This window comes from Rosa rugosa, chromosome 2, assembly GCF_958449725.1.
Source record: "Rosa rugosa chromosome 2, drRosRugo1.1, whole genome shotgun sequence".
NCBI lineage: Eukaryota > Viridiplantae > Streptophyta > Magnoliopsida > Rosales > Rosaceae > Rosa > Rosa rugosa.
This window is the reverse complement of record NC_084821.1, coordinates 28,617,762-28,635,720: the sequence shown is the minus strand read 5'-3', so window position 1 is coordinate 28,635,720 and position 17,959 is coordinate 28,617,762. Positions and strand designations below refer to the sequence as shown.

At 40.0% G+C, this 17,959-nt stretch overlaps 1 protein-coding gene and 1 long non-coding RNA gene across 4 annotated transcripts; one reads left to right on the top strand and one right to left on the bottom strand.

The window, feature by feature from the left end:
- On the bottom strand, positions 1–5,208 carry LOC133731843 (CRM-domain containing factor CFM3A, chloroplastic/mitochondrial). The gene is made up of 9 exons (XM_062159272.1): positions 4,174–5,208; positions 3,318–3,810; positions 3,100–3,230; positions 1,770–2,120; positions 1,430–1,586; positions 1,060–1,352; positions 860–919; positions 641–730; positions 1–547 (listed from the first exon to the last, which is right to left on the bottom strand). The coding sequence occupies exons 1-9, from the start codon at positions 5,020–5,022 to the stop codon at positions 407–409; spliced, it is 2,565 nt and encodes an 854-aa protein (XP_062015256.1). The 5' UTR covers positions 5,023–5,208; the 3' UTR covers positions 1–406.
- Positions 5,209–10,317: 5,109 nt separating this feature from the next.
- LOC133728064 (uncharacterized) lies at positions 10,318–13,707 on the top strand. 3 transcript variants are annotated; one of them, XR_009855595.1, is made up of 4 exons: positions 10,318–11,381; positions 11,469–11,603; positions 12,588–12,676; positions 12,829–13,707. It is a non-coding gene; the product is annotated as an uncharacterized LOC133728064 (long non-coding RNA). The 3 variants fall into 3 exon arrangements; XR_009855596.1 differs by having other exon boundaries at positions 11,495–11,603; positions 12,829–13,706; XR_009855597.1 differs by having other exon boundaries at positions 11,524–11,603; positions 12,829–13,550.
- The last annotated feature ends 4,252 nt before the right edge of the window (positions 13,708–17,959 follow it).

Genomic DNA, 17,959 nt, shown 5'->3' with positions numbered 1-17,959 from the left:
TGGCATTTCTCAAAAGCAATCAGGATCTTAACTGAATCTTTTGTGAAACGAAAGAACAATTCTGTCGTTACCCCCTTAGTATACAATATAAACCACCCTATATCCTACTTCCACAATTTAGAATGTTTCATCCTGTGTCACTGTAGCAAATTTTTGTAGTTCACGAGTAAACACGGCAAATTGCCTTGCAAAAAAAACAGCTAAAAAGAAATTAAATATACATGGAAATAATTTGTACAACGTGACAAGTAACCAGAATATTACTGCAAGAATCGGTGTCAGCATATTTGAACCCTGTCCTTATATTCAGTTCATTCCATCATTGCAAGCAGTTATCTTGCTCATCTGGGTCTGCTCCAACACTCATACCCTTGCGCGCTGTGTGTATATGTCGCTGCGGAAATTCCTATTCTGCTAGAGAGTCCTCATTCTGGAGATGATAAGGAAAATTGGTTTCCGTGCAAGTATTGTGAACTGAGAAACTGCTTTCTTCTTCACCATCATTCTCGCTGTTATATGTTTCAAGATAAGCATCGTCGCCTTCTTCCTAGAAAAGTGAACAAAGGTGAAACCGTGTAAGGAGTTAGAAGGTGGATTACTAACAAAAAGAGTAAACCCAGAAGATCAACTAAGTACAAACCTCTGTATCCTCATCATCAGTAGGATAAGAAGAATCTAATTTGTTGTACAATGCTTCATCTCCATGATGTTTCACAGTATCCATTTGTTCCTATCAATGTGCATACAAGCCACTTAGAATAAAAATGAAAAAGACAAAAGGCAGTATTCTAAATTTTTCTTGCCAAGTAAAATAGTTAGACTTGTAATAGCAATGACTAAAATGTGTAAAGAGCCTTACAATTTCAGATCTCAGTCTATCCACCCTACTCTGCACAGCTGCAATATGTTTCAGAAGAGCCTGTTCGACAAACAGAAGATTAGTCAGGAAAATCATCGTTCAAAAAGCTATGATGGTGGAGTGATACTTAGATCATTAATAAATCCTATCTTATGAAACCAAAAGCATTAGATCAATAGCATTTAAATTTCTAGTGATACCTCCTGCCTTTGAAGCTCAATAGAACGTGCCAAAGCTTTCCTTTTGGTCAAAAGATTCTTTGGTCTCAACGTAGAAGGTCGCTGATAGTCATTTCCCCGGTACACAATTATAGCATATTTTTTGGAGACTTTGTCTACTGAAACCAAGACACCTCCACTTTCAGCTTCAAGTGCTAATGCAATTTTTTTTACTTGATCAAAAGTTTTAGCATTCACCATTATCTTGACCAATTCACGGTACTTCCAGTGCAAATGCATGTTCTCCACTGTACCATCAAAAACTCCACGTCTACCTGAGTAAATCAAGCTTCTGTAAGTAGCCATAATAAAATCACAGACAAGTTAAATGAGGAGTTGGAAATTATTATACCAAGTAGTAGGAAAGCTTTCATCTTCAAACCAAGCTTACGAAACATAAACCTCTCCTCATCAGTAATGCTTTCTGGGTCTGCTTGCTGCTTCGATGGTTTCAATGACTCCTCTACCTTAGATAAGGCTTGTTCAGCTCTCATGAGCTTTCGTTCAGCCTAGTAGACAAAATTAAAAAGTTCAAACTAGCAGAATTTGTACCACCGAAGCAAGTGAGAAATCAAAGTAGCATATTAAGAATTCAAAGGGACATTGACTGAAGGACACTTTGTTAGACTGCAAGATATTTCTTATATAAATCCATCAAGAATAGTTACAATACCAGGCTTCAGGGAACTTACAAAGGCAAGCTTCTGTTCAAGCTTTCTAACCAGATTGGCATGCCTCAATATTCCTGCTTCTTGCGTCACCTTCTCCTTATGATGAACATCCAACCTCTTTCCCCACTTAGCATCTGCATCCAGAGTCTCCCCAAGTGTACCAGCTGTACCAAAATGTTGAGCTGGTTCAACACTTGGCATAACCATCGCTGATGCTCTCAACCTGGCCTGTTCCTCTTCATCTTGAAGGGATTTTGCCAATCTCTCCCTTTCCACTAATGCTTCAGTGACTTCTGCAGACAAAAAATTCTTTCCCCTATAGAAGACCAAGAAGTCCTTGTTTCGAGATAGCAGCACACCCCCTGTCAATTTCTGCAGCAAATAAAATAAGATTTTTGTCAATTATCCAACATTTGTCAGCAGAGAGCTAATACAAACTCAGATGAGATATGAAGTGATATTATAACGGGTAATATTCCATGTCATAAAGCCCAGTATTGTATAAGTAATCTTTGAAATAAATTGCCCAGAGCACCCAGAACCTCAATCTCACACCTTTAAGTTCTCATCTTATTACAAAATAATAAATCTGGTGACCAATTTTACTCCGATTTTAAAGCATGTTGAAACAGGATGAACAACAAATTTAGGAAAATTAGGAAAACAAAGATAACTACTTTTCTCTGGCGCACCCATAAAGTATTTACAATAGATATAGCAAATAGAAATGTAATACTTTCACCCTTTCTTCAGTTTCTGACTCCCTTTTTTTTATTTTTTTTTTTTTTTCAATTTCCCAGTAACAATGGGTGATGATATTCTGCCTAAAGAACTGCCAAGTGTTATGTTAAAGAGTTGATTTGATTGATAGCAGAAAAAGTAATTACATTGAGTAGACAACAGTCAGAATGATATTTATGCAACAAAATCAAGACAGAGGTTACAGTGCCTTCTGCAAAGATAAACCTGTTTCTAACTTTTGTTGCCTGATGTAATCCCTTTCTAATGTAATGCCTCTGTAAGGAAGTAAGCTTATGTTGCATTCTAACCTCTTAAATAATCTCTAACAAGAAACTTGGACCAGTTGGCCAACCTTTTATTTTTGATAAGTGGTGACTGGCTGGCCAACACTGCCAGATTATGAATATATGGTCAATAACATCACATTCCAGTTGCCCTGGTTTCACTGTAATTTGGCTACCAAAATTTCACATGAAAGATGCCGAAAGCTAGACTCAGTAATCAAATATATAAGATATTATTCGCCCACCTTATTTAGAATCTGAGCATGCCAATTTTGTTTAGTGATAATTACTACCTAATGAGTCATAAATTGACCGTTTTCCATTACCTTGATGTCTTCAGCCATTCTCTCACTAGTAGTCAACTGAACACCACGTTTCAGTGCAATCTTTGCAATCAAACTTCTTTCCCATAGTTTACTCATAGCCACTGCTAAGCCCTGCAGCTGCCTATTTCGACCTACAGGCAAAGATTACAGAAGATCAATAAGAACCTTGAATATCATGTGTCACCAAAAAAAAAAAAATTTTAAAAAAAAAAAATTACCTAAAGCAAAATGTGGTGGAAGAACCCTAGCAAGCCTTCTTAAAGATGTTGCCTCCTTTAAACCAAGAGTTGATCGCACTCCATAAGGAAGTATTCTGAATGGCGGTTGGAAACCAGGAACTATCCCTGCGAGCATGTCTGCATCTACAGGTAATGGGTCACATCCTGGCCAATCCTTGAATCGAGGGCCTATGCTATCTAAAAGTTGGTCTACTTCATCTTCATACTTCACTTCTGGCAACTGTTCTGTCTCTTCCTTCTCCTGGGATGTATTCTCTGACACTTCTGAGGGTGTCTTTACAATACTATATGAAGCAAGCACAGAAGGTTCCCCCACTGACTTATCAGCTACTGTTGGTGAAGATGAAGAAGAAATTTCATTTCTCTTGAATATCCGCTTGCTTAGTTGCACGGAAGGAACTTCATAGCTCACACCTCTGTACAAAGAAAGCGATGTGCCAGACCTCCAGATCACCAAACCGCCAGTTTTCCGCTGTCATGATAACAAATAAATAAATAACCTATGGAACAATTATATGGGAAATAACCAACATTAAATTCTCAAAAATTCTGCTTCTTCTTCCTTTACTATTTCCTAGATGACATATTTTTGTTGCAGAAGAAAGTAACGAATGAGAAGGCAACGAGCAAAGCTTGTAATGTGGACCATTGAAAGCCTACCAATGCTATTTGTAAAAGAATTTGGACAAGACTCTCAAGAGTTTCTACCATCGACATCCACCAATGTTCCTAGGACAGCATCAGGTGCTGAAGTGGTAACAAAATTGTCTAATATAAGAACTAGAAAACAAAATTGCATACAGAAAGTGGTAACAAAATTCATTAGGAAGCAAACCTCCAATATCTCATGCATTCTCTTCATGTTGAGTGCAGGTGGACCTTCGATTTTCAATCTCACAATCTCGGACGTCTTCCATCTCTCATGAATCATCTCCACTACTGCTTGAGTAACACCAGCACCTCCAATCCTAGTCTTGTGCTTCTTCTGAAATGTCATATTCCTTAGCCTCCTCAGCTCTGACTCAGGAAGAGTCAATTCTGCCAATGAAGTCCTACTCCTCCTCCTGACCGAACCGTCTTCTTGCTTCTCTTTCTCCCTGGGCTTTTCCCATGGAAACCTCACCTCACCACCATCATCATCTCCAAACACATTCTCCACCCCTAATGGCGATTCCGCCGAGAACCCACCTCTAGAATTCGGCAACATTCCTTCCTCAACATAAAATATATCCTCCACAGAACCTTTTTCGATCACTCTCTCCCTCCCTTGACCTTCACCCTCATTCTTATCCGCCGCAATGTACCCAAATTTCTTTAATTTCTCCACTATTTTGTCCATTGTACTACCCCCATCATTGCCTGAACTACTCAAATTCCCACTTTCATTGCTCTGATAGTCCAACACGGCCCGCGGCGCCCTGGGCCCATTTTGTTTCCGGGATTCATTCCATCTATCAATCCAACTACAACTAGATAAATTCTTGGTGGGTTTGTACTGAGAAATCAACAAACTTGATTTCCTGGGTGGGTTTTGCTCACCAGAGCTGATAAAGTAGTGGGTTGCATGGAATTTCTGCTTCTTGTAAGGAATTGAGGAGCCATACCTGAACAAGTGGATGTGGGTGCCATGGAACTTTGACAAGGAGCTCGTTGGGTAAAGTTGGCGACTGGGCACAAGAGTCATCACAGATTCTCCAGGTACATCAATTCAGTTGAGTTGATGAAACTGAGATTCTCCAGGTTCTGGGTTTTTTTTTCTTGGTTTTTCTAAAACCTCGGAGGCTAAAACCTTGAAGGGACGGAGCCAAGTGACGAGTGGAGACTAGTTACAAGAGCTAGCATAGCAGACTGCGTTATCTACAATTAGCCTCTTCCAAGTTTCATATTGACACAAATTATACAAAATTACAGTTTGGCCTTTCACAACAACCAAACACACATGAGTTGAAGAAATCTTCACCTCATCGAAATTGGCACGGTTAAAACTTTCACTAATTACAATTTTTTTTTTTGTTTTCCTGCACCGACATATTTCGACGTAAAAGATTGGGCCATTTTGGTCCCTTATGTAACCAAAGAAAAAGAAAAAGTCCAAATTGTCCTAATGAGTAAAAACTTTTACCAATAAATTTTCGTAGCATAAACGTACACTTTAAATCACTTGAAAGACTTTGTCTATTGAATTTATATTGGATTCATCTTTATACTTGTTGATGCAAAAGAGAGAAGAAAAAAATGAGCGCTCTCGCTCTCTCTTCCTTACGGCGGCTAACCCTAGGGTTTGGCCGTCCGTTTTCTTTGGCTTGCGTCTATGATGTTCGCGGTCACTGCCCGGCGAGTCCTCTGGATTCGTGTACCTCTCCCTTCCAACCTTCCGGTTGCGGCACCCTCCTCTCGTCGGTTTATCGGTGGGATCCTCCCACTTCGGGTTTCTCTCGTGCCTGTGCTGCCCCATACAGTGATGGTGACGGACGACGGTGTCGAGGTTTGGTGGATCCAAACCAGATGTGGGATCCGGGATCTACCCAGTGGAGGCGCCCGGTAAGAGGTCTGATCGGATTTTCTTCGGCGAAAGCAAATCGGCTCCGGGCTATTGCTGCGATCCGGCGATGGTTGGAAAAGCTGCTTTCGATCTCTCTACATCAATGGCGATCCTGGTTGTCGTGGGCATCGACCAAGACTTCAGGCCTTTTGGGTGAAGGTTGGAGGCGTCGTAGTTGGGCCCTTTGGTTGCAGGGGGATCCCCGGTCCTGTCTTGGCCAGGGGATGGCAGCGGTGGGGCAGTGCGGCTCGGCGTCATGGCGGTGCGGCTCAGGCGGGGTGCCCTGCATTTCGGGTGTCCAGAGCTGGGTTGGAGTGAGGGTGCCCAAGTTGTTGGGTGCCCACATTGCTTCAGGCCGGATTTGGTCAGACCTTATTGCTTCAGGCCGGATTTGGATCCGGATCTGGGATCCAGGAAACTTTCAATTCCGGATCTTGGATCCGAGTCAGCTGCTCTCTTTGCTCTGGTATTGGTTCTGGTTTTTAGGAGTTCGTTTGCTAATTTTCGAGTTTTTGACACCCTCGGTTACTTTCGAACTCCTGGTGAGCACCTCACCTCTCCTAGGTGAGCATATCACCGGTTACGGTTACGGTTACTATCACATTTACACTGCTTTCGTGACATGTGCAGTGCAGCGATGTCGTTCGGCATCAAGTCACATCCTGGTTACCTCCCATTTCAGATACTTCTATGCATCTTGTTATCTTTTATTCTTCTATTGTCATTATAGATGCGTTTGTGCATCTTGTTATGCTTTTTTGTTTTATTTCGATGTTTTTGCATCGCTCCATGTACTCTTTAGTTTCACTTAATATAGTTTGTCGTCTTCCCTTCAAAAAAAAAAATCTTTATACTTGTTGATAACTCTATGTTAGCTGCATCTACATCGGCTTCAACAATCTTCCTTGGATGCTCGGGATGTCTCATATCAAAATTACATGTCCTGGCCAGCTTGTATGAACATATGCCTATGATGAATGTGTATTTTAAGTTAGGGTTTATTTTAATTTTTTTTTTTTAGGTAAATTTCATTTTACCTCCCTGACCTTTACACCTTAAATTATTTTATTATTTGTACCCGTAGACTTTTAGTTTCATCTTGGGTTCCCCTATACTTATCAATTTTAATCAATTTTGTCCAACGTTAGTTTTTTCGCCAACTAATGTGTGATATATTTTGAAATTCTCATCACTTATATTATGATATAACTTTTCATGCCACGTTAGTGAATCATCATTGATGAGGCTAAAATAGCCTCACAATTTAACCCTGCAAAATGTAGTTGTTAGTATAGGATAAGCAGGGATCGTTCAGTCCGGGGATTGTAGGGTACACCTACACAAAAGGTCAATTAACAAATAAAAGAATAAAATGGGGGTTTTGAGATTTGGTTCCTAATCTACGTAAAATAAAAAAACGAAACAAATAAACCTATATACAATGATCGACTTCCCTAACCTAGACCAATACCACTCAGAAATTCATTTCAACATGCTACAAAACTGTGCCCATCTTGAATGCATAGATAAGAGCCCAAATGAAAAGCCTCAGCGGATCAATCCATTTATCTGATTCGTTCTAATGTAGGCTTGGATCGGAAAAGTCCTTACCAAGCCTAATACTACTAATTTTTGAAAACACTCAGCGTAGTTCTCTTAAGTAGTAGTATTATCTAACCCTCGAATCAACTCACACGTGCAAATTAACCATTACACATAGAATTTGACACGTAATTTCCAGAATCGTTTAATCATTAAGACATGATTTTTACCACCCGTTAGAATTAATTACTACTTGTTTAACTCAGCGCCTTAACAAATAATAATTACTCTTGGCAAATTAAGCAAACACACAAGAACTCTCACCATTATTCTAGCATGCAAACTTATGAACCTAACTCTGAAAATTACCTAAACACGTAAAAGGGCACAAGATTGTAACATGCATCATACAAGAATTCTGGAAATTAACTTAATAATAAACTGAAAATCTCAAAAATATTAATAAAAATATTCTGAAAATTTCATGTCTCCAATTACACAACTCGCAAATCCAAACACACAAAACCGAAACAACAATTCTAAGTAGAGTCATAGTTACACTTTGAAGCTTTCCTCAGCGGCTTGGCAACAAGGTGATGAACTCGTCTCTGCTATGGTGGTGGAGCGTCCTTGACTCAGCGCCTAAGAACTTCGTAGATTGATGGATGGATGGTGGTCACGGTCGTGTAAGTGTTGGAGGTTTGAGAAGTGAATTGGGCAAAGTCTTGGAATAGCTTTTGGCCAGGAAGTGATAGGTCGGGAAGTGATACCAATTCTATTCTGGACGTTGCCTATTTATAGGGGAGCATTGGTTGTCTTTTGTCGATCATACCCTTCATCATTGGACGGATGGGATTGCATCATAATTCCTTTAATTTCCCAACTGAAACGTCTCCTTTATGGCCTTAATTCCTCTCATAATGGGGTCTTTTAACAAGCTGAAACGTCTTTCTCATATTTATTTTCCAGTTGAAACATCTTTCTCTTTTATTCCCCAACTGAAAAACGTCTTTCTCCTTTATTTCCCTTCTTCATTGCTTGGTCAAATGTCTTAAATGCTTTATTTTATGACTCCATCGTTGTTGTTTCCAAGAGTTCCACCAGCCAAGGTTTCCTACAACAAGCAGGAGAATATCAGAATTTTCTAGAGAAAATAAAGGGAATTAAAATGTAAAGACCGCAAAAACAGTCGACAGTGCGGAATCCTGATCTAGCTAGGATTTTTCATGAATTTATCTTTTTCCGCTTATTTCACGCCAAACACTCTACAAGACTCTTAAAATGACTCGATGACTCAAAACACGAAACTTAAGGGAGAAACAAGGTTAAAATGGGGCATATACTCAATAATATCGTCGCACTTTATGCTCCTATCAAATACCCCACACTTAGCTTTTGCTAGTCCCTTAGCAAAACAAAAATACAAAACAAAACAAATACTCCACAAAAAGCAAGTACATGACTCTACTGCCCCTAACTGTTGTCTCAGAGACTCCAAACTCATGGCTTTCACGTTAAACACTTAATCAAAATCGCATAGATAATTCCATGGTTAATAAACATGTAACACTCATATGACTAAGTAAGATATGGAGAACTTAAGTTATACAGGGAATGATAGCATGTTTCGAACAAGTCCAATCCAAACTCACAAGGCATACTCTCGATTTTTCTCTCAGAAATGGCTATGCTTAAAAGCTTCACACTCAAGTATATGCAAGAGAACAAATTGTAAGGCAACAAACAGCTCGCATATTTCATCAATAAAAGCATTTTGTGAAGAATTTTTAAAGACCTCAAGAAATGACTAAGTGCACAAATGGACCTAAACCATAAGCTCGACTGCATAACTGACTCCACTAACCAAAGGCTGCCCATCTCAAGGATCAAGTAAGGACTTGAAACTGGTTGTAATGGGGCTAAGCTAGGGTTTTTGAAATGAAGATTAAGGATACAAAAATCCTAAGGACCTAGTAGAGCATATATGGACCACCTTATGTCACCATTTTTGTATGGGCCAATTATCATTATTTTGGACCCAACCTTCACTCTAACCAACATGGAAACGGACAAAGGCCTAATTTTCAACTTTGAGCCTTCTACAAATTTGAAAGTCCAAAACCACACTTAAACAATTTCCCAAGAGTTTTCTTTTCAATTTTTCTTCTCTTTTGCCGTTTTTCTTTCTTTCTTTCTTTTCATTTTTTTACGGCTATTTTTTTTTTTCTTCTTTCTTTCTCTTGGTTTTTCCCCACCCCACACTTGTCTTTCATCGTCACCCCTACACACTATGTCGTGCTCTACTAAGTCCCTAAGACAAGGGTAGAGATATCCTGTACTAAGCTCATGGTAGGGTAGTGAGGGTGATGAAACAAAGGTTTTCAACGTAGGCTCAAAGGGTTCACTCTAAGGAGTCCCACGACGGGAACAATTGGGGACACATGCTTGTTTGGCTATGGTGGTTACCCTAATGCCTTCTATCCTATCCAGGATCAGGGCATATTATGGCATACAAGTTTTGACAGTCACACAAGTCGAGTTCTAGTATTCTCTAGTCCATTAAAATCTATGGCACATGATCATTGGATTTTCAAAGAATGATGACGTTTTGCAAATACAACCATGAAATTCTGAATATATCAATAAGCACTTGAAAAGAAAGTATTTTAGCTCAACAGCTCACTTAGGGTCAAATGAATTAGACTTAATCCTAGCATGCTTAATGAACCAAGTTACAATCCTATCTCAAATCTTCATACAAGTATCACAACGTCGATTAACCACAGAATTCAATTAAGTCCTATTTCGATTGTGAAAACCTTCAGCCATGAATTCAGAGACATGTTCATCCTAGACGTTAGGAGCATCTGTAGACCCCGTGAAATTCCAAACGTCACTTTTTGACGGGAAAATTTTTCGCGACCTTTGTTCGGCTAAATACTTTTGGAAATAGTTTGGGCTTGGGCCTTGGGCCCGAGAATAGCGTAAGGTTAGAGTCCAAAATTTACTCTGGACACCCAACCGACGGGTATGCTAGTGAACCTAGCCCAATAAGTTAGTCAACCTTTGACCCAAACCTCTTCCTTGATCCAATATGGTCCTTGTAGCTCATAATGACATCTTTGCATAATTTTGAAATATACTTGTGCGTGCGTTTACGATTTTCTTATTTTACCTTTCTTAATAATTGGCGAAATTTCTGCTCGCCTTACCCGAAGCTTACTCGTCAAGCATCTCACCGACTTTCAAAAGCACAATTTATTTACTCCTTATGTTTTTCAAACTCGAGCAAAACTCCGACAAAACTTGCCTTGCCATTTTTTCTATCTAAAAATAAGTTTTGTGAGACCCGATCCTTATTTAGCATTGTCAACACTTTAATTTGAGTTTTCTTGTATTTACTTATTTTACTTTTATTTTCCCCATCATTTTGGGTTTTTACCACCTTATTCTTTTACCCCAAATTTATCTGCCCAAAGCTGAGCCTTCTCCTTCACACGCAAAACTCAGCTTTTCCTCTTTCCTTGTTCACGTCAGAGTTGGACAGAGAGAAAGGGAGCCTCGTTCAGCTCTTCCCCTCCACGTTTCCATCATGCAAAGGGCAACTCCTCCAAGAACATCATCTCAGACCTTCAAAAGAGAGAACCCAGGCCATAAATCGTCATTCACCCATCTCTTCTCAACTTTCCTCTCGTCCCTGGACACATCAGTCCGTTTACGAGCCCAAAAACACCTAGTTAGAGACCTCCGATGAAAAAACTTTCTTCATCAAAGTTGTTCGCCTATGTCTTCTCTATCTAGTCTCCAAATATCAGCTCCATCGGAATTGATTTGAGACCTGTACACCCCTCGAAGCGGAAGCTGTTCCGGAGCACGCCTGTTCCGGATTTCTGCTTAAACTTCCTCTCTTGCTCTACCCGAATCCCCAACACCTTGCTTGAGACTGATACCAACAGTTGGTAAGATTCTTAAACCATCAAGTTCCCCTTTGTTTCCTCGATTTTAGACTCAATACGTTCAAAACACCTCATTTACATATTGAGCAGTCTCTGTTTCACTTTGCATGTTCGAGACTGAGCAAACTTCTTGGCCTGTGGCTAGACTCGATCCAATCAGCTCCTTCAGCTCTCTTTCCTGTTGAAATCCTCAAGAGAAGCTCATCTTTTTTTTGTTAGTTTTTGGTGAGTATCATCCTTTCCTTAACACTATGTATTTTTGGTTGTTGTTACAAACTCTTGCAGATTACAACTTGTCACTATTGTGGTGGGAACCTTGTTGTTTTAGCTTAGAACCTTTCATTCTTTCTGATGTGTTGGGGGTATGCTAAACCATGGTTATTTTGAACATTGAAATCATGCTTGATCAAAGAGTTTATTTGTGTTACTGTTGTCCAAACACCATGTCTTCAAAACATCATGTTAGTGAGCTACAAGACCTTCCCCTTATAGTATTGAAGGGTGACTGAGACTTTAAGCCTTTAGAAGCTTTAGATACTTTTTGTAGGTGTCTTAGAGTCTACTTAACCAGCCATTTTGGGTACCAAAAGAGCTTTACACAAAAGAACCAGTTTCTGCAGATTTTCAGTTTTCAGTAAAATCTGACCCAGTTGCATTCATTTCAAAACTGGAGCTAAACCGTTGAGAATTTGGGGTCAGTTTCTTCTAGAGAAATATATTAGACAAATATATGAACGTTCCAGAATTTGAATCACCCCAAAAGCATTTTTCTGGAATTAGTTATGCAATTTTGAAATAGGGGGACAGAAGCTTGTATTTCTGGAAAGAATCTGCACATTGTTTTACTTCAGCCTTTAAAACCTTTACTCTTTGTTTGGTTTCACTTGAAATTCAATAGCCATTTCAATCGTACTGAGTTGGTTGACAAGCCATCCTTCTTTCAAAATTTCTCAAGAATTTATCTCAAGTGCTTTGAACACTTTTCCTTGGCCCTTAACAGTTCTTACTTATACTCTGTTTCCAGCTTTTGACAACTTATCTTTGAAAGGTGTTTCTGCCACTTTTTCCTGAAAAACCAACTCTCCCTTAGTGCCCAAATGGTCTGGTTATTAGCTAGTCAATTAGGTTAAAGGAAAGGTTCTCTTTGGAGAGTATTGCGTGTGAATAGCTAGCCTAGTTTATCGTTATTAATGCCGCTTATTGATCTAGGCTTGACATCGTGGTGGAATCTTGTGAAGTGGTGGTTGCTACAAGGTTGCATTGAGGCCAAGTGCTGCAAGAGAAAGCTCGAGTTCCAGGTAGGGGATGCCTTTAACTCTATCTATGTTTTTCTTGCATATACAATGTTTTATATGAGGCCTCTTGCATGGTTTTTGGAAATTATCTGTTTTACAATTGAAATGGTTTGCGTGGATTGGATTGATGTGTTGGCAATTGATGGGGACGTAAGGAGAGGTCAGTTCCTCCTTGAGCCACCGGTGGTGGGCAGTGTGCACCATGCCCTTGTTATCTCCCCTTTGTCTCTAGCCTTGTGATTAATGAATTCCGGAAAGTGATTGGCTAGATGGACGGTTGTGATGGAAGTGTGAAAGATGATCAATTGCCGTGGGATTGTAGTTACGTGGTGACGATCACGTGGAAGCGCAAACCGGTTTTATCTACTTCTTTTATTCAAAACAATAACTCATGTTTTTAAACTTAGATATGGGGGCGGGCATGGGCAATGACTGGATGTAGGAGCCTAACCCCTACTTTAGTTTGTTTTGCAGGCTGTTGTTGTTGAAGCTTGGGCACGGAGGATAATCCTTGGAGGACACAATTTGTTTTACTCTATTTAAAGTTTATTTCTTTTCGGCTTGCTTGATTTCACTAAAGTTTTGTAACATTATGTATGGTTGATGATGTGTGTGCTTGCTTACCACCAAAGTGGAACCCTAGGGTTAGAACCTCCATTTGAATTTAGGTCCTAGTGGGCTAGACCTAGAAGACTCACATAAATTACCATTTAATGAACTTAATGCAAACTTGGGGCTAAGAACTAAAAATTGACATAGGTTCTAAAACTCAACTCAACACCACCTTCCTTTCCTCTTATTCGCCTAGTTCGTAATCTTGTGATTACGAGCCAAGCCCACTATACAAGCCCAAGAATTTCAGGCTTATAGATTTCTTGCTTTCCAACCTAAAGGCCTTGTCTCTTTGAGGAATTCTAGGCCCAAAACACTTGCTCCAAGTGTCGCGGGAGTAGGGTTCCTTGGGGAGGCGGCGCTGTGGTAATCCGGTCTCCGGGTCGCAACAGAAAAGATGGTATCAGAGCATAACGGTTCTGACAGACCTTGAACTTAAAACCTTTTTGTTGTGTGAAGTTTGTTGGATTGTCTTTAATCCTTATTATTATCATCAACCATACTAAAAATGTTTTGAAAAATGTGTTTTTCAGATTTGAAAAAAAATAAAAATAAATAAATAAATAAATAAATAAATAAATAAATAAATAAATAATGTCCGACTCCTCCATGGACTCCTCCGGCACCGACAACACAGCCGAATCCTGTGTGACCGTAGAATTGGAACCCTCCGCCCGGATTGATGTTCCTCCACCCTTATCTTCTAGTACTCTTCCCTCTTCCTCCACTCCGCGTCCGAACCCGAAGGTGGTTGAGATGAGGAACCTGATTGCCGAAATTGATAGGGATCTTGAAAGTGTAACAAGGGCAATGATCGGACCTGTCTACCCTCGACAAAAGATCAATACCTTACAAGGGTATATTCGGGAATTCTTGGCGGTGAGAGCTAGGCATCCCAACGTATACGAAAGCTTAGAGGACCGTAATTATCGATTCATACACGGTCTGAATTCAAGGATGCGGGAAAGGATGACGATGAACTACTCCCGACCATGGCACGAGGTTGTTGAGGAGGCCGAGAGAGTTGATGCATTCTTGGACGAGATATACACTGTGCTCGATGCAGAAGGTGACGGACGACCACTTCCTCCGGAAATTCAAGCAATTAAAGACCGTATCGATCTTGTAGACTATCATAGGGAGATGAGATTTTATCCCTACGATCCGGAAGATTCGGACTAGAACTTTTGTTAGTAGGACGTTTGTGGTCACTTTGGTAGACCCCCCTCATCTTTTGTTGCTTTTCAAACTCTTTAAGCTTTCCTTTGCTTGTTAAACACCCCTAGTTCTCATCTCTAATTGCTTGGTAATATTCCTATGTTTGAACTTCGATTTTCGTTTTCTAAAGCAAAATTCGACCTTGCTGAAAATTCCTGAGTCAATTACTAGACTGCCCACTTCGAGCCTTGTCTTGCCCAACCTATTGATCTTCAAAATTCGTGAATTTTTGATATGTTTCAGTTTGGTTAGTTAACTATGGATCTGGAAATTTTCACCTCTTTCTATTGTGAAATAAATTCGGGGTGATTTTTCAAAGTTCAGTCTGCAGTTGACAAAAATCTGGCAGCATTAATTCGCGAAACGTTGTTGAGATTTGAATCTTATTTTGAAACAAAGACACCCACTCTCCTATACTTCCCATTCTTTCCTTTCTCGGGCTCAAACAATACCCATCCTCTAACTCTTTTAGTTATATGTTGCCTTATTCAATTTCTTTTAGGGAACACACCATTCGTTCATCGAGACCGACTTCCCTTTTGTTGGACATTCACATAGTTGAGGTTTCCCTCACTCTTTCTTTCTCCAACTCTTGTTCCCGGAACACTTTCTCGTACTTAGTAGGAGTGTCTTCGAGGTAGAAAATGGACTCTATACCCAATGAAGATCTAATGGCGAATAGGATAGTCCTCGATAGTTTAAATGCCTTCTTCCCTTCCAAATTGTTACGCTGCCTATTACCACTTGGTTTCAGCTGGTGGTACTAGACCTGGTATTAGGTAAACTATAGGCTATTTACGGAGGACTCTTGGCAATCAGAAATGAAATTTTAGGATGTCTTGATGTTACCCACTCGAATGGTCAACCTATGACTTCTCGCGGCTCGTGGAGAATTTCGACACTTGGGATCATAAATGAGGTTGGATCTGCGTGGTACTCACAATGCTTCAATTGTTATATGATGGTTAAATTGACCCGAGTTTTTACAAGTAACACATTCTTTTCCTTTTTCACTCCTTGCTGCGATCCCTTTCTCACACTCTATCTTCCACATTAGTCGTCAACGTCGTTAATTGTTCGTCCAATAGCTCTGTTTCTAGGATGAAGACTCCACTTTTAACCACTTCAAGGGAATACACAAGCAACTAATATGAAGCGTCACTGTAGCTGAGGAGTACTTTTGGGAAGTTCAAGAAGAAAATATTGTTAGCGAGACGAAGCGAAGTTAACCGCTTACTACGGAAGACCGTGAAACAATAGCCACTTGAGTAAGGAGCCTACATTTGCCATCGCACATCGCATTTATGTGAGGTATAGACGGATCTCCAAGACTTACGTATTGGGTGCCAAAATTGTGCTTCTAGTTATCGCTTGACTACACGGTGTTACAGCTATACCGCTTACTACGTACTCGATAGTTATGTCTACAACTTTAGTACTTGTTCGTGGCTAATGGCGAAAAATGCGTGTTCTATACTCTAGGATAGTACGTGAGTAGATGATTTCCTCGCCAATGTTATTGGTAACGAAAGGCGCGACGAAAGTGTGCTACTTCGAAGTTAGAATTCTAGTGAGCAAAGTGTAAAGACAAGTGCAGCGATTCAGAAATGCGTTCTCCAACCCGAGTTATTCCAGTTAGGTACTTCAGTTGAGAAGTTTTGGAAACACTTCCATATCTTAGTTTTGTACTTAGTTTGTAGTAGCTTATACTAAAGACCAGTCAGACTAGATTGATCATGTCGATAATAGGTCGTTCACCGACCCACATAGTCCACCGATTTCACCATTCTATATCTATGTCGTTCAAAACCGATCACCTCAAACTTAGTGTTGAGATTTTCGTCCCCGTGATATTACCGCTTATGTGCAATCATTACATTGAGTCTACCAGTTGCTATGGAGAATGGACGCGTACAAATTCAGATTTTTCGGGGAATTCTTACCGACATTTCCTACCAGTTTTTGGGTTGATTGAGGTATCAATCTTCCTCCTTTTCCTCGACATCTACGTTTTCAACAAAAGCGTGCATTATGATTTTAGACTATGGTGCATGAGAATGCTACTATAGTAGTTTTTCAACGCAAGTTCATCTTCGAAAATGGGAATTCTGTTCTCTACTAGAATTGCTTCTGTCAGCAACTTTGATGGCCGATAACTATGAGTTTGAGCCTTCATACCAGTACGACTCCTTCATGAAAGTTTCTCGGAATTGCGTCTACTATGCTGTGTTAGAAATTGACAATAATCAAACGGTTAGATTACTTTCAATCGAGGTAAAATTACGCACTGTCCAAGGAAAATCTGGACTGATATATATATATATAGTTGCAACTCTGATACTAGTTCAAATTCTGCGACCTCTTTCCTTCAAGTTCAGTTTCTCTTTGTTATGGGACATGTTCCACTTTGTCATTGAGTTCTTTTGATGGAGTCTCTACTCTGTCTTTGAGCCTGTGATCACAACATTTATAATTGGTAAGTTAAACCAAACTGATTGGGTTTCTCCTTGTTCAATTTGAGGTGACGGTGACAAGTCACATTGCTATGAAGTCTCGGCAATAAAAGAAGTGCTTGCTTCCTAGAATCTTGGCATGATATGTTTCGTGCATGGGAAGGTATACCCATGTGATGGGCTGAATTCTTCTTTAGCTTGCTTTTTCAAAGCGATTGTTTTTGGAGACAGAAATTTCTTGTGAAAAAAAAATTGCAAACCATTTCATGGGGGCCATTACCCAAATATTGGAATATCTTGATGGATTGAAAGATTAAATGGCAAATTTGTTTTCTCTCATCAGTCATTTGGACGAGTGGTATCATACCCTCTTTCCAGTATCCTCTTCTCTACACGAGTGATGGCCCGACCGGCCGGCGGATCCCCATCGATACTTTTATAGAGAAGGTATGAATCAACGGATATGGATGGCACCCGAATAAATAAACTTGAAGTGATGGACTGATGGAGAGACTTGTAGCACCACCACAAGACCACTTTGGAGTTACGACGATATGACATTTTCTAGCCATGCTAGTTTGAATTTCGAGGGCGAAATTCTTTTAAGGGGGGTAGAATGTAGACCCCGTGAAATTCCAAACGTCACTTTTTGACGGGAAAATTTTTCGCGACCTTTGTTCGGCTAAATACTTTTGGAAATAGTTTGGGCTTGGGCCTTGGGCCCGAGAATAGCGTAAGGTTAGAGTCCAAAATTTACTCTGGACACCCAACCGACGGGTATGCTAGTGAACCTAGCCCAATAAGTTAGTCAACCTTTGACCCAAACCTCTTCCTTGATCCAATATGGTCCTTGTAGCTCATAATGACATCTTTGCATAATTTTGAAATATACTTGTGCGTGCGTTTACGATTTTCTTATTTTACCTTTCTTAATAATTGGCGAAATTTCTGCTCACCTTACCCGAAGCTTACTCGTCAAGCATCTCACCGACTTTCAAAAGCA

Bases quoted from the DNA above. Each gene is read 5' to 3' on its own strand.
- LOC133731843 (XM_062159272.1), bottom strand. From the start codon at position 5,022: ATGACTCTTGTGCCCAGTCGCCAACTTTACCCAACGAGCTCCTTGTCA. The intron at 920-1,059 runs GTATCACTAGAA...TTTGTCGAACAG, and splicing joins TTGAGCTTCAAAGGCAGGAG to GCTCTTCTGAAACATATTGC. The intron at 548-640 runs GTTTGTACTTAG...TCACTTTTCTAG, and splicing joins CTGATGATGAGGATACAGAG to GAAGAAGGCGACGATGCTTA.